The sequence below is a fragment of the Phyllopteryx taeniolatus genome, chromosome 2 (genome assembly GCF_024500385.1).
Source record: "Phyllopteryx taeniolatus isolate TA_2022b chromosome 2, UOR_Ptae_1.2, whole genome shotgun sequence".
NCBI lineage: Eukaryota > Metazoa > Chordata > Actinopteri > Syngnathiformes > Syngnathidae > Phyllopteryx > Phyllopteryx taeniolatus.
This window is the reverse complement of record NC_084503.1, coordinates 31,762,428-31,784,464: the sequence shown is the minus strand read 5'-3', so window position 1 is coordinate 31,784,464 and position 22,037 is coordinate 31,762,428. Positions and strand designations below refer to the sequence as shown.

At 44.3% G+C, this 22,037-nt stretch overlaps 1 protein-coding gene across 2 annotated transcripts; it reads right to left on the bottom strand.

Moving 5' to 3' along the window:
- Positions 1 to 2,884: 2,884 nt before the first annotated feature.
- Positions 2,885 to 22,023, bottom strand: si:ch211-107o10.3 (uncharacterized protein LOC407663 homolog). 2 transcript variants are annotated; one of them, XM_061765730.1, is made up of 7 exons: positions 21,811 to 22,023; positions 16,337 to 16,477; positions 16,071 to 16,262; positions 14,680 to 14,841; positions 14,136 to 14,252; positions 13,848 to 14,049; positions 2,885 to 4,538 (listed from the first exon to the last, which is right to left on the bottom strand). In XM_061765730.1, the coding sequence occupies exons 1-7, from the start codon at positions 21,884 to 21,886 to the stop codon at positions 4,442 to 4,444; spliced, it is 987 nt and encodes a 328-aa protein (XP_061621714.1). In that variant the 5' UTR covers positions 21,887 to 22,023; the 3' UTR covers positions 2,885 to 4,441. The 2 variants fall into 2 exon arrangements, with proteins under 2 accessions (XP_061621714.1, XP_061621715.1); XM_061765731.1 differs by lacking the exon at positions 14,136 to 14,252.
- Positions 22,024 to 22,037: the final 14 nt, after the last annotated feature.

Sequence of the window (22,037 nt, the reverse complement as noted above, 5' to 3'; positions counted from 1 at the left end):
GCTCATCAAGCAAGCGCATAGTGACTTGAAAGGGATTTTTGATTAATGTCTGTTTAGTTCTTAATAATTTGATTTTATGTACAGTATATGTCAATGTTATCGCAAAACGTGATTTATTTGACTAAGTTTGGATCCTGTTATACAATGCATAGTTACTATGCTGGTATGCTCTAACTGCATCCTGTCATTGAAATTGCTTGCATTTCTGTTGTAAAATGAGTTGCAGGGAGAATATTAACTGAAGCAAAAAAAAAACATTCCCTTCAGGCAGCTCAGGGCACACCTGGTGCTTTGCTCATATTTGTCCCAAAAATGCAAGCAAAACCAAAGCAATTCCAGATGGAGACCATGCTTAGAATGGTCGTACATGTGCTTTTTATCCCCCAAGTTTAGTTTTGCAAATGTGCTTCTTTAGATTTTAACACATCACTGGCACCCCCTGGCACCAAAGGGGGCACGCTGACATGATAAAACACGACCACCGTGACCCCTTAACTATAACTGTGCACTGGGGGCAGGTGATGCAACGGGTAAAGTGGAGTGCAAGAATTAAGTGAGTCACATTAACGTAAGCTGCAAAACGCCTGCTTGCGTGTTTAGTTTTTTTTCTTCACAGCCCAAAGCATAGCTGTGCTTTTTTAACGAGCGTGCATCTCATACTTTGCCCGGCGTGCAAGAGTGAGCATGCTAAAAATATGCATATTCACACCAGGTGAGCTAACTGACGTGAGCTTCAACTAATATTATATCATTTGCTTTTTATTTTTATTTATTTATTTTTATTTTTTTGTTATTTTCATTTAGGTAGTAGATTTCCCAATAACGTGCATACGATATACACGGTTGTTTATATCAGGGGTGTCAGAAGTCTGGCCTGGGGGCCATTTATGTTTTTTTGTTGCTCCATATTATGAGAAAATGTTTTTTAAAACATGGCGGCATCAGGTTAGGAGAAAAAGTTAAGATGTTTAATGATATCCCACATTATTTTGAAGTAATTTTTTTTTTAAGCTGATGTAAATTGTGACACTTTTTATTTAGTATTATTTTGAAACATTATGAAAAAAAAGTTGAATCAAAATCAGTCACTTGTTTTTTTTTTTTTTATTAAAAGCAATTTACAATATATCAGACTACCTTTGGAAACATTTCCTAAAAGTTTAATGCTACAGCTATCACGCATTTAGTACAAAATTAAAAATAAAAATAAATTTTGAATGTTACAAGATATAGGTTAATTGAAGTCTCTGAATTGCCTCTTGGTGTGAATGTGAGTGCGAATGGTTGTTTGTTTGTGTGTGCCCTGCGATTGGCTGGCAACCAGTTCAGGGTGTATCCCGCCTCCTGCCCGAGCTGGGATAGGCTCCAGCACTCCCGCGACCCTTGTGAGGATAAGCGGCTCAGAAAATTGATGGATGGATGTTACAAGATATCCCACTAAAACTGATAACCTTTTACTAACCCAGTTGTCCTCCCACATTCCGAAAACATTCATGTCGGGCTCATTCAAGACTCCAAATTGTTCTTGGTGTTAATTTGAGACTGGTTGGTTGGTTGGTTGTCTATATGGCCCCAGTTATTGGCTGGCGACCAGTCCAGGGTGTACCCGACCTCTCACCCAAAGTCAGCTGGGATAGGCTGCAACACACCCACGACCTTAGTGAGGATAAGCGGTATACAATAACGGCCATTATTGTCATTGTATGGTGCAGATACATCCATCCATCCATCCATTTTCTGAGCCGCTTCTCCTCACTAGGGTCGCGGGCGTGCTGGAGCCTATCCCAGCTGTCATCGGGCAGGAGGCGGGGTACACCCTAAACTGGTTGCCAGCCAATCGCAGGGCACATAGGAACAAACAACCATTCGCACTCACAGTCATGCCTACGGGCAATTTAGAGTCTCCAATTCATGCATGTTTTTGGGATGTGGGAGGAAACCGGAGTGCCCGGAGAAAACCCACGCAGGCACGGGGAGAACATGCAAACTCCACACAGGCGGGGCCGGGGATTGAACCCGGGTCCTCAGAACTGTGAGGCTGACGCTCTAACCAGTCGGCCACCGTGCCGCCGGTGCAGATACAATGAAATGCAAGTTAGTATTTCTAGAATAAAACAATAAATCTTATAAAAACTACATTAAACAAAATGGCAGCAAGGCACATCGATCTGCTTTTAGAATGTTCCACAAACGCAATATGAAATGTCCCTCCTCTTCCTCCTGTTTTCCTGTATGTGGCCTTGAACGGAAACCATTTGGGACTTTGGATCAAATGCTACAACTGGGGTTGCCTAATACTGTTGGGACTCAAAAACTGGTCCCAAGTCAAGACTGTCATGAGTAAAATCCTTTACTCATGACCCACTGCTTGTTGGTCTGATTCATTTGGATTAAATGAATGTCTGTTGTGCTCCTTATCACGAATGTTATGACAACATCCATCCATCCATTTCCCATAGCCATCCCAGTTGACTTTGGTTGAGAGGCGAGGTAGACTTTTCGCACTCACATTCGCACTTCTGGACAATTTAGTGTCTTTAATGATCCTAACACGCATGTTGATGGATAGCGAGAGGACGCAAGCATGGGAAGACCACGCCAACTCCATGCGGGAAGGCCCCACCTGAGATTCGAACCCCAAATATCAGGGGTTGGACCTAAAGAGTATTAAGTGCTATAAATGGATGAACGGAGGACCTTTTAAGTTTGAGAAACTCTTCTCTACAAAATTAGATACATTAGTATTAGATGCGCCATATTAGTGTACATATGCCCTCATTGAGATACAACAACCTCACAATAAAGTGGACCAGACAAGAAACATTAAGTGCAAGTGTCAATGTTCAGAGTTGTGTGTAGTGTTTGTAGAATCATTGTGGCACACTAAAATGATCAGATGTTTATTTCAAGAAATGACATTACCACTTGTGTTTTTACATGTACAATCATTGACTTGAGTTGGTTAAAAATGCACTTCGATCTGTATGTGGCTTAAAAGTAAACTGCACTTCTCAACTGTAGGGGGAGCACTCGTGCAAAAAAAGAAGAAAAAAAGTCCAATTGTTACTGACCTCTATTTTAAATAAGTGCACATAATAAAGTGGCCATTGTATCGATATAGTTGTTTTATGCATTAATTTTCTTTACTTTTATTCTGACAGACATATTTTAATAACAGCTTATTAAGGTCACCTATACAATAATATTTTTCTCCTCTTCCAAGTTGAGCTCGGTTTGTACATCAAGTTGAAATTGTTTATTTTAAGGGCAGTGTACACAGGAACTGCAGGGTTGCAAACACATGAGAAGAGAAGATTAATGAACAGGAATTTCAGTAAACTCAAGAGGAGTTGAGTCACATGAAAAAGTTTAAAAAAAAATCTCTAACAGCAGCATACACCACAGCATTTAAGATATACAGTACACAACCGGATATAAAAAGGTCTACACACACCAGTGCAAATGCCGAGCTTTTGTGATATAAAGAAAATGAGATTACGAATAATCGTTTCAAAACTTTTTCCACCATAAGTGTGACCTATAATAATGTTTTTTATTGTTTTTATTTTCCGAGAGTGTAAGTTAAAACAAACTAAGATAATGTGGTTAATTTTATGGTCAAGCTTATTTTTACTTTCTCTCTTGAAAAGACTGGTTAAACAGGTTGCAGGTTACTTTAAAGCAGTTCATATCAAGAAGCAGTGCATTTCATTTAAACTCATTGTTTACTACAGAGGACTACTCGGGACACACTGAAAGGAAAATAACTATAATTGCATAGTTGTTCCAATGTTATGAGAAAACGTATTGTTGTAATAAATAAAGAATTGTGCAAAAAATTATGAGAAAAGTTGAAATACAAGAATAAAATGTTCAAAAAAATGCTCAAGTTGGGTTTTAAATTTTATTTGTCATATTACAGCTTTATTGTCATACAATTTACTTTTTTCTTTTATATTTATTCTATTAGATTTTTTTTCTTTTAATATAAATTTTACTGTTAAATGTTTTTTCATAACACAATTTTTAAAAATCTTTATTTTCAAAAATGTATTCGCATAAAATGTAGAAAATCTCTTAATAGTTTATTGCATGTTTTTCCATGTAATGTTGCCTTTAATTTTCTCATAAAATAAAATATTTTTGGAGTAATATTCCAAATGTGTTCTTACAAATGTATTTTTCCTCTTAATATTAATTTTCTCCCTCTTAATTCATTTTTGCAACATGTAGACTTTAAAAATTCTATGAGTTTATTCTCTAGTAGTCTTTTCTTTTCAGTGTGGCCCTAATATTTTCATAGATCACTGAGCGTTTACTGTGCAAAGTTAATGGGTCTCATTCAAATGTAAAAAAAAAAAAAAGGCAGTACATGATAATCACTGTAGCAACTGTACATTGGCCTGAGCGGCATGAATGGAGGCGCGGCAGGACGCTGACTTCATTCCAGCTCGACCAAACTGGCGCTGAGGGCCCACAGTCGCTTGGCTATCCCATTATCCGTGGCTGCTGGGGCAGGACAGGTGACGGCACAGTCACTGTTGTGAAAACAAGGAGAGGATGACATCTTATTTGGTTACTATGTTATCATTACTGCACAGTAGTGTGTACTTCCCCATTACGGAACCACTTATTTAGAATAAGAGAAATGATGTATTAGAACAGACGTCGATGTGGACCTCAGATACCATAATATCATTCATGCATAGCTCTTTTGGAACTTTTGGAATAAAACTAACTCTTGAAAGATGAGGATTAGATTGGTGGAATATTGTCAATGAGTATTCCTGATTTTATCTTGTGTTGGATATCATCGAAAATCAATACTACTCTTGCTTGGGTTGGGCATCGAACAATACTCCCCAAATATTCCAACACGGTTGCTTGACAAATGTACATTGGGAGGAAAATGTATGTAAACCCTATGGAATTTCTTACATTTCTGCATAAATTGGTCATCAAATGTAGTCTGATCTTCATCTAAATCACAAGATTAAACTAACAAGACTCTGCTTGTAATACCACACAAAAGGTTCTTTTTTACCTCATTGAGCATTCTGGGCTGTGCTCTTGCAGTCATCTTTACAGGATGGTCACTCTTTGGAAGGGTAGCACCAGAGCTTAACTTTCTCCATTTATAGACAATTTGTCTAACCATGTATTGATGAACATCAACACATTTAGAGATACTTTTGTAAGCTTTTCCAGCTTTTGTAAGCTTTTCCAGCAAATCAACAATTCTTATTCGTAGGTCTTCCGAGAGCTCTTTTGAGATAGGTATGGTACACATCAGCCAATACCTCTTGACAGGAAACAATTCTAACTTGGTGTGTGTTTTCTATTGGTCAGAGCAGCTTTAAGGTACACCTCCAATCTTGTAGCATTGATTGGAATCCAGGTTGACTCACACTTTTACTCCGGTTGGCTCTTGGAGGATCCAAAGCCTCTCTATCCTGTGAATGTTTCCATGTTATTTTCAATAAAAATATGAAAACATTTTTGTGTGGTATTAGTTTACACAGACTGTTTGTTTATTCTTGTGATTCTGATGAAAATCAAACCACATTTTATGACCAATTTATGCAGAAATGTAAGAAATTCCAAAGGGTTCACATACTTTTTCCTCCCAATGTACATTTGAGTGTGTTAAGTATGGACTGAATGTCCTTGCGACCTCAGCTGCTGTATTTAATTTTGAATATCAAGCATAATCATAAGAACTCTTGACTTGCCATTAAAGTCCCTATAAAAGTGAAAATAAACATCACCACAACGAATGTTGTTAACAGCCTAACAAATTTGAATGATTAAAAAAAATTTCCCCAAGTGTATAATAGTGAGTCTTCAAAATCATGGAAAATCAGCCCGTTCTCTCTGCTCTCAAATGCCGTCAGTGTGTCTGCTGAATGACCACTAAGACCTGGAAAAAATGGATGCTACTTCATCTATCATACAGGTGTCAAAGTCAAAGCCTGGGGGCCAGATCCGGACCACCATGTCATTTTGTGTCCTGCGAATGTAAATCATGTGCGTCAACTTCATGTTTCTTGGTAAAACACCCATTTTGCAAATTATTTTCACTTATAATAACGTTGAGATATTGTAAGCCCTTTTTTGTTACCAGTGCCCCTTTTAAAATGAAAAGAAATGAATACGCTCGCCGAACAAGTCAACGAAATTGAAAAAAAACACCCGGACTCACGCCTCATTATTCTCGGGGACTTTAACAAAGCTAAACTCAACCACGAACTCCCTAAATACAAGCAGCACATCGACTGTCCTACCAGGGAAAATAATACTTTAGACCACTGCTACACTATGGTAAAAAACGCATACCGTGCTATTCCTCGTGCAGCCCTGGGCTTGTCTGACCACTGCTTAATTCACTTAATACCGACGTACAGGCAAGAACTTAAATGCGCGAAGCCTACAGTGAAAACAGTGAAAAAGTGGACAAATAAAGCCAAGATGGAACTTCAAAGCTGTTTAGACTGCACAGACTGGAGTGTCTTTGAAAATTCAGCTGGCAGCCTGGATGAATATACGGACACTATCACATCCTATATCAGTTTCTGTGAAGAGGTTTGTGTACCAACAAAGTCATTTCGCACATTCAATAACAACAAGCCGTGGTTCACTGCTAAACTTAAGCAGCTTCGCCAAGCTAAGGAGGACGCATATCAGAGCGGGGACAGGGCCCTGTATAATCGAGCTAGAAACTAGCTGACTAAAGAAATTAACATTGCAAAAAGAAACTATGCAGCAAAGTTGGAAAAACAGTTTAGCGCAAACGACTCTAAATCAGTCTGGCATGCATTCCAATCGCTGACTAATTACAAGCGATGATCCCCCCCCAAGCTGAGAACAATAGCACACTAGCCAACGACTTGAATACCTTCTACTGCAGATTTGAAAAGGACAGTTTCACACCACACACCCACCCGGCCGCACCCGCGACCACAATCACACCTCTGACTTCTGCGTTAACCATCCATGAACAGGATGTGAGACGCATCTTCAAACAACAAAAGATTAACAACCATGTGCCCGGACCATGTGTCCCCATCCTGCCTCAAAGTCTGCGCGGACAAGCTCGCTCCAATCTTCACTCAGATCTTCAATAGATCTCTGGAACTGTGCGAAGTTCCATCCTGTTTCAAACGCTCCACCATCATTCCAGTCCCCAAGAAACCTGCAATCTTGGGTCTGAATGACTACAGGCCTGTCGCTTTGACATCTGTGGTCATGAAGTCCTTTGAACGTCTCGTGCTGGACCACCTCAAGAGTGTCACAGGTCCCCTGCTGTTTGCCTACCAAGCGAACAGGTCTGCGGATGATGCAGTCAACATGGGACTGCACTTCATCTTAGAACACCTCGACAGTGCAGGGACCTACGCGAGGATCCTGTTCGTGGACTTCAGCTCAGCGTTCAACACCATCATCCCTGAACTCCTTTCATCCAAGCTTCTCCAGCTCAGCGTCTCACCTGCCATCTGCCAGTGGATTTACAGCTTTCTGACGGGCAGGACACAGCAGGTCAGGCTGGGGGAGGCCACCTCATCCACACACAGCATCAGCACTGGGGCGCCCCAAGGTTGTGTCCTCTCTCCGCTGCTCTTCTCTCTCTACACGAACGACTGCACCTTAGCGCAACCGACTGTCAAACTCCTGAAGTTTGCAGATGACACCACTGTCATCGGCCTCATCAAGGACGGTGACAAGTCTGCATATCGACAGGAAGTGGAGCGGCTGGAGCTGTGGTGCGGCCGACACAACCTGGAGCTGAACACTGTAGAGATGATCATGGACTTCAGGAGGCATCCTTCGCCACAGCTGCCACTCACGTTGTCCAGCCGCCTTGTGTCAACCGTCGAGACCTTCAAGTTCCTGGGAATTACAATCTCTCAGGACCTGAAGTGGGCGACTAACATCAACTCCGTCCTCAAAAAGGCCCAGCAGAGGATGTACTTCCTGCGGCTTCTGAGAAAGCACGGCCTGCCACCGGAGCTGCTGAGACAGTTCTACACAGCGGTAGTCGAATCAGTCCTGTGTTCTTCCATCACAGTCTGGTTTGGTGCTGCTACAAAAAAGGACAAACTCCGACTGCAACGGACAATCAAAACTGCTGAAAGGATTGTCGGTACCCCCCTACCCACCCTTGAGGACTTGCACGCTGCCAGAATTAAGACAAGGGCGTGCAAAATCCTCTCGGACCCTCCCCACCCCGGTCACCAGTTCTTCCAGCTCCTTCCCTCAGGTAGGCGCTACCGATCAATGCAAACTAGAACTAGTAGACATTCCAACACCTAACCTATAATTCCATTACAACAAGCTGGCAATTTTTTTGACTTGAGTTCGTTGTCACATTTCTGTGGGGCCAATTATGTATTACTCGTGCACTCACTGTAGTTGTCTGGCCATGCTGCACTATTTGCATATACTGGCCACTCATGCCAGAGTAGCATCTGCTCCATTTGCACACTGATTGAGGAGTATCTGTAACATTTGCACAACCAACATTGTCCCAGATTATCGCACTACTCGTCACTTTAAACCGCATACACTCCTTGAAGTCTCAGCGCCCCTTGCACAATGGTCATTGCACCGGTCTATTGCAATATTAGTCATTCGAACTGCTCTAAGTGCTAGAGGACTCTGCATCTTTTTGCACAATTGTTTTTTGTCAATGTCTCTGTCTCCAAAGTGTTCTATAAATTGACTGTCTGTTGTACTAGAGCGGCTCCAACTACCGGAGACAAATTCCTTGTGTGTTTTGGACATACTTGGCAAATAAAGATGATTCTGATTCTGATTCTGAATAATAGTTCAACAGACATTTTTTTTTACTGGCTTCTTATTTCAAAACTCATTATCCATCAGTTTTTTTTTGTGTAAATGATAAGAGACGATTATACATTGATATGGGTGTCAAGTTGGTGTCATGGTCTGTGTTTTGGTTTGGGTTGTGTTTAGTTTTGTTCAAGGTTTTCCTGTGTTCCATGTTTGTCGTGTGCTCATTAGGTTGTTGTGTCCACCTGTTCTCGTCTACTTTGTCGACCAATCAGCTCTCTCTAGCCACTCGTCTTGTCCAGGTGTTCCTCATTGTCTCGTCAATTTGTTTGTATTTAGTTCCCTGGTTTCTTTCAGTTCTGGTCGGTTCATTGTCGTTGTCACATGTCTTGCCATGTCATAGTCGCCAGTTGTTTTTGTCATAGTCGCCTGTTGTTTTTGTCATAGTCGCCAGTTGTTTTATCATTGTGATTAAATATTATTATTTTGAGATTCCCGCACTCCTGCCTTGCCTCCCTGCTTCCCTGCAATTGGGTCCACCATGTTCTTGCCTTGCGTTCCTCGCCGTCGCCCTAACCATGTTCATGACAGAATGAACCGACCAGAACAGGACCCAGCGGGAAGAACATGGCGTCACCCTGGACGCCACCAAACTGCCTCCCACCGTCCTCAGCCTGCCATCCATACCTACCCTCCTCCAGTAAGCCCTATCATTCAGTCTTTTCTGTCCTTTTCCTCGGGTCCCCCCACTTGTCCTAGTTATTCACCATGCCCTACTATTGTACATCCACATGTTTCTTTAGATTCAGATTTTTCTGATTGTGAAGATGGCCCTGATTTAGTTAACCTCCTGTCGGATTCTGACTCTGACACAGATTTAGATTTTTCTGGTTCCTTCCCTAGTTTATCCCGTCCTCGTCAGTTTTTGTCACGTTTCCACGTTTCCAACCCCAGTGAGTCCAAATCCTTTCCCTCTGACCTTTTCTTGGGCACCCGTTTGGCCATCTACCCGGGACCGCCGCGTGGTGGCCAACGGAGGCGCCCAAGTAAAGGTCAAATTTTGCCCCCTCGTTTTTTCCCCCCTGTTCACAAATCACTTGATTTTTCACCTGTTCCCACACGTTGTTCCACGGCTCCAATTAAGTCACGTCTAGTCAAACCTGCCCCCAAGCCATGTTCAGTACCAGCCATTTTTCCTAGTTCACCTTCCCGAGACCTTGTGCACTCTTCCACTCCCGTACCCTCTACTCCCACACCTCAATGGCGGCAGGCTGAGGAAGCGACTGCAGCTCCCGTTCCGGCTCCTCGGCAGCTGCGCCAGGCTCCCGCACCGGCGGCGCTCGTCCAGCGGCCGCCACCCGTCCTTGCTCCGGCGGCGCTCGTCCAGCGGCCGCCACCCGTCCTTGCTCCGGCGGTGCTCGTCCAGCGGCCGCCACCCGTCCTTGCTCCGGCGGCGCTCGTCCAGCGGCCGCCACCCGTCCTTGCTCCGGCGGCGCTCGTCCAGCGGCCGCCACCCGTCCTTGCTCCGGCGGCGCTCGTCCAGCGGCCGCCACCCGTCCTTGCTCCGGCGGCGCTCGTCCAGCGGCCGCCACCCGTCCTTGCTCCGGCGGCGCTCGTCCAGCGGCCGCCACCCGTCCTTGCTCCGGCGCCGCTCGTCCAGCGGCCGCCACCCGTCCTTGCTCCGGCGGCGCTCGTCCAGCGGCCGCCACCCGTCCTTGCTCCGGCGGCGCTCGTCCAGCGGCCGCCATCCGACCACGTTCCGGCGGCGCTCGTCCAGCGGCCGCCACCCGTCCTTGCTCCGGCGGCGCTCGTCCAGCGGCCGCCACCTGACCCTGCTCCGGCGGCGCTCGTCCAGCGGCCGCCACCCGTCCTTGCTCCGGCGCCGCTCGTCCAGCGGCCGCCACCCGTCCTTGTTCCGGCGGCGCTCGTCCAGCGGCCGCCACCCGACCCTCCTCCGGCGGCGCTCGTCCAGCGGCCGCCACCCGACCCTGCTCCGGCGGCGCTCGTCCAGCGGCCGCCACCTGACCCTGCTCCGGCGGCGCTCGTCCAGCGGCCGCCATCCGACCACGTTCCGGCGGCGCTCGTCCAGCGGCCGCCATCCGACCACGTGCCCGCGGCGCTCGTCCAGCGGCCGCCACCCGACCATGCTCCGGCGGCGCTCGTCCAGCGGCCGCCACCCAACCCTATTGCCTGGCCCCTGCATTACCATTGGGTTCGGCACCGTGGCCGTCCGCCTGAATGGCCCTGTAAAGACCCTGGTGCTTGGCGTCCTGGACGACCTCCTGAACCGCTCAGCCAAGCACCTCACCTCGGGTGGCCTGGATGGCCACCAGACTGACCTGAGGGGTGGACTCTGTACCCTCCTCCAGGCCCCCTTCCGCCCACCCTGGGTTGATGTCTTTTTGGTTGTTGTTTGGGGAACGTCTGGGATCCGTTCCTTTAGAGGGGGGGTACTGTCATGGTCTGTGTTTTGGTTTGGGTTGTGTTTAGTTTTGTTCAAGGTTTTCCTGTGTTCCATGTTTGTCGTGTGCTCATTAGGTTGTTGTGTCCACCTGTTCTCGTCTACTTTGTCGACCAATCAGCTCTCTCTAGCCACTCGTCTTGTCCAGGTGTTCCTCATTGTCTCGTCAATTTGTTTGTATTTAGTTCCCTGGTTTCTTTCAGTTCTGGTCGGTTCATTGTCGTTGTCACATGTCTTGCCATGTCATAGTCGCCAGTTGTTTTTGTCATAGTCGCCTGTTGTTTTTGTCATAGTCGCCAGTTGTTTTATCATTGTGATTAAATATTATTATTTTGAGATTCCCGCACTCCTGCCTTGCCTCCCTGCTTCCCTGCAATTGGGTCCACCATGTTCTTGCCTTGCGTTCCTCGCCGTCGCCCTAACCATGTTCATGACAGTTGGACTTTTTTTTAATTCTTTCCCACCCTCCTCGGTCTTCTGCCATTCTCTACTTGACGTGGGTTTACAGCCAACAACAAGGCACTCTAAAGTGATGACGCTAGCGTGAAGCCCCGGTCCACACGCTGGCTGTCACGTTAAGACTTTCTTTTCTCGCTAGCTCTTCACTTCAGACTCTGGGCTGTTTGAGAACAAGTAGCCGCTCTCGTAGTTTCAAAGCCCCTTAGTACTTTCAACAGCTTGTTTTGGATATCGTTCACCATCAATAAGGCTCTTGCATAACTATGTTATGTTCACTTGGTAGATCAAGACCAAAGTCTGGTTGCTTCATGGGGAATACAGTGATTTCCTACATCCAGTAAACAACTATCATTATAAACCTTCAATAGTATTTGAATAACATTCAATAATTAGCAGGGTCTGACATTAGCGGTGGGCCAATGGCCTGGTGTCACTACGCCACTGTATCGGGCCACCACCTACATATAGACGCTTACCCGCTCGGGCCAGTACAAATTTCTTAAGTCCTCGAAAATTTTCGCCTGCCGCAAATGCCCAGAGTGCATTTTCAGTGCCGGTATGAAATTCTTTAATCACCGAAATATCCCGTCCAAGACAGGATGTTGAGATGACGCAAAGAGAAACTGTGACCAGACTGAATGAATATGTACAAATTCAGTTAGCCTCAAGACAACAGCCGAAATTAATGAAGCTAATGCCACTAGCCTCATACGTTCAAAATTCATACGAGCGGCAGCAGGACCACGGAATGGTGGTGTGAAGGTTCATCGCCACATTACTAATACCACTAATTTGCGGACAACAACTATGCGCTCACGAAGACTTTATTCATCAAAAAAGTAAGGCACTATGCACCGACCAACACCATGACACTTTATGGCACTGTCGTAACACTTGTCGGACTTTTGGCACAATATGGCGTACGGCTGGCGTGTGGTCGTGTGTCAATCAAAGAGATCACAAAAATGGGTTATTTACCTCTACGGTGTAAATAACCAAAAATGTCTTCAAATGAAAACGGACAAAGGCGGTAAAACGTTTGGGGAACGCTACTTTTATATAAAAAAATATTTTATATTGTGCATTAATAGTTTATGAACCTGTATTTCTTTCTTTCATGGATAGCCCCTTGGGATTCATCATCTCATTTTTCAAGAGGGTCCTTTCAATGCATACAGAGAATCATCTATATACAAAATACTTGAAGGTAAATCAAAATCAAAACACACGCATATACACACAAAGCTCCCCTAAGCTTTGCCTCCCACCAACCAGCCAATATTTTACAATATACATGTAAATATATATACAGAATCAGAATCATATTTATCCATCCATCCATCCATTTTCTGAGCCGCTTCTCCTCACTAGGGTCGCGGGCGTGCTGGAGCCTATCCCAGCTGTCATCGGGCAGGAGGCGGTGTACACCCTGAGCTGGTTGCCAGCCAATCGCAGGGCACATGGAACAAACAACCATTCGCACTCACAGTCATGCCTACGGGCAATTTTAGAGTCTCCAATTCATGCATGTTTTGGGGATGTGGGAGGAAACCGGAGTGCCCGGAGAAAACCCACGCAGGCACGGGGAGAACATGCAAACTCCACACAGGCGGGGCCGGGGATTGAACCCGGGTCCTCAGAACTGTGAGACTGACGCTCTAACCAGTCGGCCACCGTGCCGCCGAATCATATTTATTTGCCGAGTATGTCCAAAAAAACACACGGAATTTGTCTCCAGTAGTTGGAGCCGCTCTAGTACGACAACAGTCAGTCAGTCAATTGACAGAGAACACTTTTGAGACATTAGAATGTCAGTGCTAAGTAAATGTTTTAATAATTTTGCAATTGATTTATTCTTTTAAGCATTATTATTAATTTGTGCAATTGCAATGCCTTGATTTTTGTGAGGTTAGTACAGAGTCATCGCCATGAAGGCAATTGTCAAATCTAATCATTTCTTAAATGGGCTTAAATAATACAATATAAAAACGCTAAATTCGAAATAATCACTAAAACTTAACATATTATATCCTGACTATACGGGGCCAGTACAGGTTCTGACAGGGCCACAACAACTTGGTTCATGGTGACCCACCCAAAAAGGCTTAAAGTTGAACCCTGGCTAGTTATCACTTGCCTGTAGTAGAGGCCGCTGGATGTGGCTAGACTCTCGTCCACGGCACAGAAGATGGAAGTCTGTGCTCCTTCCCGTGGAGTTTTGATCATCATCAGGAAAGGTATGAGGAGCAGATTCTTCCACAGGGACGTAGGGAACAGGTGGCGGCCCAACTCGGTACTGGCGACACCGGGGTGGAGGCAGTATGTGTTCACGCCGGTGCCTGATGGGATGGGAATACATCTTTGTTAGAGCAAAATAAAATGCCATAGGAGAAATTGTCTCAAGTGGATGTTTATTTTAGTACACCTTTTAGCCTGATCGCTAGTTCCCTGCAGAAGAGCACATTGGCCAACTTGCTTTGGCGGTAGCTCACGTCAGGTTGGTAGTTTTCATCAAGGTGGATGTCATTAAAGTGGATGGAGCCTGAAAGAAACCCCTCTTATGGCGCATTTTGATCAAAGAAACTATGAACGTTTGGAGGGCCATCAGAACTATTGTGTAAAATTTAAGACTCAAATCTAGCTTCCATTCATTGGGGCAAAACGAAGACTCTGCTAGGGGTGGTGGGACTTTCGAGAAGTCCAGGATACTTTGGAGTGAGGTTTGAAGCACTGACAAAGCACTTTCCTCCAAATGTATTGGAACAGTGAGCCCAATTCCTTAAAGTCTGCTGTAGACTATTACCATTCGGGTTTGACATTTTTAAACAATGAGAAAAGAACAACATTTCAGCTTTTTTTCCAGATGGTTCTGCTACACAACTTACAAAATATAGCATTATTTGTAACAAACACCAAAATCTTAAAAGTGAATACAACTTAATTTTTAGAAAAAAAATAAAATACATTACCCTTCTCATGCGCCCTACTGGAGACAATGACAATTCGGCTTGGTGCAGAGCTTTTCAGCATGCTGAGGAGAAGGTTGGTGAGCAGGAAGTGTCCCAGGTGATTGACGCCGAACTGCATTTCGAAGCCGTCCTCCGTCTTCCACTTGGGGCACATCATGATACCTGGGAAATCGCATGTACTGTTCAACTCAATATCACGAAATTCCAACTGTAGAAACGTGATGCCGTATTCCAGAACGTCCTCGCATCCCTGCGAACGCAGAAAAGGTTGTTCTCGACTGCAACATAACAATGTCGGAGCGTCGACTTTGTCCTCAAATGAGGATTTAGCAGTGGTGTCCAAAGGTGTGTTGATGCCTGGGCCCAGTGACGCATAAAGTGGGCACGATGTTTCCCAATTGGACAGACACAGACAAAACTGTTACCGCTAAAGGTGGAAACACAACCAGTATGTTTCACCACCTAAAGCTAAAACACATGACCAAATACAAGTAGACTATAAAGACACGTGAGGAGGACATGAAAACAGCTTGTGTTGTTTGCAGTAAGTAAAAGTGACCAAAAGTTACAACTGAGCATTGCTAGAGCACTCACTAGCTGCACTTCTTCAGCAGCAGACGGTGCCAGGATATTACCGAAGCGGTCAAGTATTGTTTGGACAAGGACATGATGTCAATTCAGACTGGACAAAAGGAGTGCTTTAAACACTTAATTATTAGCATTATTTTTTTAAACACAATTGGGCCACTGTTGTCAAAGCCATCTTCACACAATAAATGAACCAGGCTGTCATGCTATAGACATCATTTTAGCACTGTAAGTTTCATGTACCTTTAAAATACTTTTTATAATTATTTATGTATTATTATTTTACTTACTCATAAAATATGACTCATGTCAACCCCCCAAATAAAAATCAAGTGAGAACAGATCTAAAAATCATAATGCTGTGTGTGTGTACGTGAAAGGGTGGCTTAAATATTTCCTTGAAATATCGCAATATAATTTTGAAGCTACATCGCCCACCCCTACTGAATGGAACTACTTCATGAACTGATTCGTTCCTGAGCATGTCGGCTGTGAGCATGTACCCTGCAAATGGTGACACTCGCTGAGGGGTTCTTTGGGGCCATCGATGAGGCGGCGGGCTTTGTGGGAATTTCGGGCTTGCTGCATGTCAAACCAGTCCGTGGGGCAAAAAAGACCAGGGACCGCTTTCCTATAGAGAACTGTGCCAAATTAGCTGATGGTGCAGTCCCATACTGCAAGTCAGGGTGGGCAATTAATATTTTCGAGAGGCCGTGTGATAAACTGAAACGTTGGTCGAGGACCACACCATCAAGCTAGTTTGAATATTTGCCCTCCAAGTAGAAAAGTATTGAGAGCTATACCTGCATTGTTAATCAGGATGTCCAAACGCTCCTCGCTATTTATAACTTGGCTGGCCAATTCTCTGACTGACTTCAGGGAGGCCAGGTCCAGCTTCATCACCACCACGTTGTTGTTGCCGCTCTTCCGGCGGATGTAGTCGGCGGCCATGCTGGCTTTGGTCAAGTCCCTGCAGGCGAGGATTACTCTGGCCCCTGAGAAAAAAAGATGAATGAAGTCTTTATCAATTGAAATTCAAGATAAAAATCAACATATGGTGAGTACTCACCTCGTTGCGCCAGATCCAGGGCCGTCTCCTTCCCAAGGCCAGTGTTGGCGCCTGTGATCAGCACTGTTTTCCCATTCAGGCTGGCCTTGCTCCGACACACTCTTCCCGCCAGCCACCTGCGCAAGGCCAGCAGGCTTGCCCCTGGAAGAGGGAAAACATGCTGTTACATAACATGGGTGGGTGAACTTTTGTGCTCAAGGGCCACATTTACTTTTAAAACTGATAAATGTGCAATTTAGAATGCCTATGTATGTAGTATATTTCAATAACAAAATCATAATAAATACATTTTTCCATCAGTATGACTATGTATGAGCATTAATGCACTGTTGCGTCTCTTTAGTTGAGACAATGAACAGTTACTGTCAGCAGTAAATGCCCCTCCCCCTCCCGGCCCCCCAAAGAAACATCAACCTAGTTGTCCCAAACCTACAACCACACTCACTCACTTCATTCCCAACCCTTGACGCGCTCATCCAGTCACCAATCTAACAGCAGCGGCATGAGATTTGTGATTGACAAGTCAGCGAGGGGTGGATAGTTTAGATGGCACCACCCATGTCTGCTGCTTTGGCTTACGATAGTGTCGCCAAACTTGGACTAAACACAGTATCAAAATCAATAGAATCCATAAAAAGAGCTCAGCGCAACATTGCTGAACCTATCTGCCACCGCAAGTTTGTATTGTCACTGTCCAGCAGTTTCGGGCCAGTAAAACACAGAAGTGCTAACTGCCACGTTGACCCGGCAGCCTACAGAGTAGCGTCGTTTGAACCTGCGCCCCCACGAGCATTAGCACCAACTAACTCCTACATCCTGAATTGTTTGCTCATCATCATCAACATCATCATAATTGTTTATGTACATTGTGTATGTGCGTGCTTGTTGGTTGAGGATCTTTGTGTTTGATATGAATAAATGCTTTTAATGTGGTTTGGAACCATAATTAGATTGTGATATATTCATGGTTGTTAATTAGTGATGTTACGAGATGTGCCAAGTCTTCGAGGCGTATGTCGGGTAATGGAAGGGGCGTGTCCGCGGAGCATGTATCAAGACTTGCTTAATTTAGGGGAGGAGCCGGCAGTGATGACGTCCGAAGCCTCGCTGCCCGGCTGTACCACGTGACCGATTCGGCAAGCGCTTCAGAGTTTGCCACGAGGTTTGATAGCAATATAAACCCCTCATTCAGGCTCCTTTCAAAATGTGTGCGTGCGTGTGAGTTTAGATAAAGATTGTGTAGTTTGTACAGGCTAGTAGAGTTTGGAGAGTGTTTACAGCAGTTTGGACATAGCTTGGACAGAAGAGATAGCAAGTAATTACATCTTATTTATGTATTACTCGTGCACTCACTGTAGTTGTCTCGCCGTGCTGCACTATTTGCATATAGTGGCCACTCATGCCAGAGTAGCATCTGCTCCATTTGCACACTGATTGAGGAGTATCTGCAACATTTGCACAACCATTGTCCCAGATTATCGCACTACTCGTCACTTTAAACCGCATACACTCCTTGAAGTCTCAGTGCCCTTTGCACAATGGTCATTGCACCGGACTATTGCGATATTAGCCATTCGAACTCCTCTAAGTGCTAGAGGACTCTGCATCTTTTTGCACAATTGTTGTTTGTTGTTGTTTTTTGTCAATGTCTTTATGTCTCCAAAGTGTTCTGTAAATTGACTGACTGTTGTACTCGAGCGGCTCCAAATACCGGAGACAAATTCCTTTTGTGTTTTGGACATACTTGGCAAATAAAGATGATTCTGATTCTGATTACGCCACCCACTCCTCAAAATCCTTGGAAACAGGGGGCTGGGTTAGCAACCAGCATCCTGATCTAATAGCCCAGCGGTTGGTGGTCTCAACCTGGGGTATGGTGGTCGTGTGAGGTTTGAACTGCAAGCAGTACCGCGGCACATATATAACTATCATAGAGGCCTATCCATTAAATATTTTTTTTAAATCAAAAAACGCATTTTCCACCGTTTACTTTATTCAAAGGTATTTGTTGTGTTCCAAGAAAGTAAGGTACAATACAACCTGACAGGATAAGGAAAAAATACTGTACCCCAATTTATATAATCTTGCTCTTGAATGAATCACTTAAACAAAAAACAAAAAATGGTGATGAACTGTTATTTCTAAAAAATGAAGCATCAAGAAATGAACCATTACTCGAACCAATGGCTCAAGTGTTACGATGCCTCATGAAGCTTCATCTCGCCATCACTAGCGTGAATCATTTGCGGAAATTTGCTATTCACAGTAGTGCTCGGTCCTTTAACCCCACAATAGCGAGGTACATGGTCCTTTTCTCCAAAATATTTAATGTTGGACAATCAAAGGCGACTCTTGTTGAAGGATAATAAAGTAACATCTTAAACAGCTAACCTACAATTCCATTGCAACATGCTGCCAATTTTTTTTGTATTGAGTTTGTTGTCACATTTCTGTCGGGCCAGTTATATATTACTCGTGCACTCACTGTAGTAGTCTCGCCACGCTGCACTATTTGCATATCTGTTGTTGACCAATACTGGCCACTCATGCCAGAGTAGCATCTGCACCACTTGCACACTGACTGAGGAGTATCTGCAACATTTGCACAATCAACGTCCCAAATTATCGCACTACTCGCTTGAAGTCTCGGCGCCCTTTGCACAATGGTTATTGCACCGGACTATTGCTGTATTAGCCATTCGAACTGCTAGAGGACTAGTGCAAGTGCTAGAGGACTCTGCATCTTTTTGCACAATTGTAAAAAAAATTCTGAGGACCCGGGTTCGATCCCCGGCCCCGCCTGTGTGGAGTTTGCACGTTCTCCCCGTGCCTGTGTGGGTTTTCTTCTGGCACTCCGGTTTCCTCCCACATCCCAAAAACATGCATTAATTGGAGACTCTAAATTGCCCGTAGGCATGACTGTGAGTGCGAATGGTTGTTTGTTTGTATGTGCCCTGCGATTGGCTGGCAACCAGTTCTGGGTGTACCCCGCCTCCTCCCCGATGACAGCTGGGATAGGCTCCAGCACGCCCGCGACCCTAGTGAGGAGAAGCGGCTCAGAAAATGGATGGATGGATAAATAAATTTTTACCGGCATTACCAGATAACTAGCAACCCATTGCTCAGTCACTGTTTTTGTCAATGTCTTTATGTCTCAAAAGTGTTCTCTGTCAATTGTCTGTACTAGAGCGACTCCAACTACCGGAGACAAATTCCTTGTGTGTTTTTTGGACATACTTGGCAAATAAAGATGATTCTGATTCTGATGATGTAGACACGATGTCACGGCACAGATGGGAGATCAGATCAATGACGGGTCTGATGTTACCCCTTTTAAAAACACCTCGAGCTGTCTGCTCTGTCTACTTCTACGTTCACAGAAATGGCCGAAACCCAGTAAGCAGTAGACTTTACACCAATTTTATCGGGCTGATCGGTATCGGCCGATATGTAGTATTTTATGCTGATCGGCTCTAATGTCATAATTCGCCGATCAATGACGTCATTGATCGGCTCTGCAAAAGACATTGACTCCGCACAGTATAGTACAGTATATTTGAATGCAAAAGCTAGTTTATTTTTAGCCTTGTCGCATGTCTTTTGACGTAGTATTGGAAATATCTAATGGCCAATAAAGTTATTAATTTAAATTTTTTTTTTTTAAAACATGTTGGCGGTGTGGAACAGACAACACGTCTGAGACACGTAATTTGCTCTTTCACGATTGCACTATGTCAGACTACTGCAATAAAATCTTGTATTCGAATACCATCGCATCCCGTTTTTTACGATCATTGGGCTTTATCTTGTCAATGCGACTGGATACACTTGTTACCGTGGCGACGACAACAAGAGTGGAACGCGCCGACTTTGTATTATAAGGACAAAATGGGGGAAAACGTGTGTTGGTGGTCACCTCAGGACAGCAGAGGACGTTTGTTTAAGGCTTAGTTGAGTTATGTTCACGTATTTTGAATACTATACGGCTCACAAGCAGGCAATAAAATGTTATGTAGCCTAGCAAGCTAGCGGTAGCACGAACGGTTGGACGTAAACATGTCACCGTTCTCTCGAATCATGCTCAAAAACTTCGGAAGTAATTTAATTAAAAATAAAGTAATTTAATTACAGTAAGTTAGCACCCATTATTTCTATCATGTAATGTTGGTTTGACCTGACTGATTAGAATACACGATCTGACTAGAACAGTGATTTCCAACCTCTATGGAGCCAAGGAACATATTTTACAAGTAATTTAATTAAAAATAAAGTAATTTAATTACAGTAAGTTAGCACCCATTATTTCTATCATGTAATGTTGGTTTGACCTGACTGATTAGAATACACGATCTGACTAGAACAGTGATTTCCAACCTCTATGGAGCCAAGGAACATATTTTACAATTGAAAAATGTCACGGCACACCAACATACAAAAATGTCAAAAAAAGTGGATACATTAATTATTGTATTTACTTCCTGCCATCTAATAGGAGACCATTCATTTGTTCTGTCTGTCACTATGCCTCACTGGCATAAATAGATGAAGCTACATTATTTATTGTAAATAGAATTTTGGGAGCAATTAAGTACAGAAGTATATACAGTAAATGAACAGGTGATTTAAATAGACACATTCCTCCATCTTGTGATCGGAGCGGTGATCGGTTATCAATTGTTTCAACTCGCTGATCGGTGATCGCTCCCAAAATTCCTGATCGTGTTAAGCCTAGTAAGCAGTGTTGTGTCACTGTTATAGTGAATCAGCCTTTTTCTTCATCACAAATACAAGCGCAGACACCCTTGGATGTCTTGTGGTTTCCACAACACTGCTTACAGCTCTACATGGCATGTGGGGATTGCTATGATGAGCTGTGATGTGTAACAGTTTGCTCTCAAAATGTGCAGGGCAACTTTTCAAAAGGAAAAATTTATAGTTAAAAAAAATAAAAAATATATATATGTTTTGGGGCGGCACGGTGGCCGACTGGTTAGAGCATCAGCCTCACAGTTCTGAGGTCTTGGGTTCAATCCCCGTCCCCACCTGTGTGGAGTTTGCATGTTCTCCCCGTGCCTGCATGGGTTTTCTCCGGGCTCTCCGGTTTCCTCCCACATCCTAAAAACATGCATTAATTGGAGACTCTAAATTGCCTGTAGGCATGACTGTGAGTGTGAATGGTTGGTTGTTTCTATGTGCCCTGCGATTGGCTGGCAACCAGTTCAGGGTGTACCCCGCCTCCTGCCCGATGACAGCTGGGATAGGCTCCAGCACGCCCGCGACCCTAGTGAGGAGAAGCTGCTCAGAAAATGGATGGGTGGATGTATATATGTTTTGGGCCTTTCTGATGCGTCTGCTGGTTTCTAAACGAGAGAGTTACATTCTTAGTGTATTTCGAGTCCCCTCGCTCGCGTTGACGGTCACTATGGAAACGTATTCATGAACAAGAATAATCAACAAACATAAATCGGTTATACCTGCTGCAACTGCAACGGTGATAGCAACGGCGTGCTTCTTGAGTAACTCTCTCGCTATCTTGACGTAGTGTTCCATTTTGAGTTGTTGTTGTTTTTTCTTTTGAAACTAACAGGCAATAAACAATTCAAGGGGAAGTGCAAGAATAAAGGCTGAAGAGACGCTCCCTGGTCGACACATACTCAACAAGTTACAACCTGGGACAGCAAACGTGATATAAGTGCTAGCA

Bases quoted from the DNA above. Each gene is read 5' to 3' on its own strand.
- si:ch211-107o10.3 (XM_061765730.1), bottom strand. From the start codon at position 21,886: ATGGAACACTACGTCAAGATAGCGAGAGAGTTACTCAAGAAGCACGCC. The intron at 16,478-21,810 runs GTATAACCGATT...TCCCTCTTCCAG, and splicing joins CACCGTTGCAGTTGCAGCAG to GGGCAAGCCTGCTGGCCTTG. The intron at 16,263-16,336 runs GTGAGTACTCAC...TTTTTTTCTCAG, and splicing joins CCTGGATCTGGCGCAACGAG to GGGCCAGAGTAATCCTCGCC.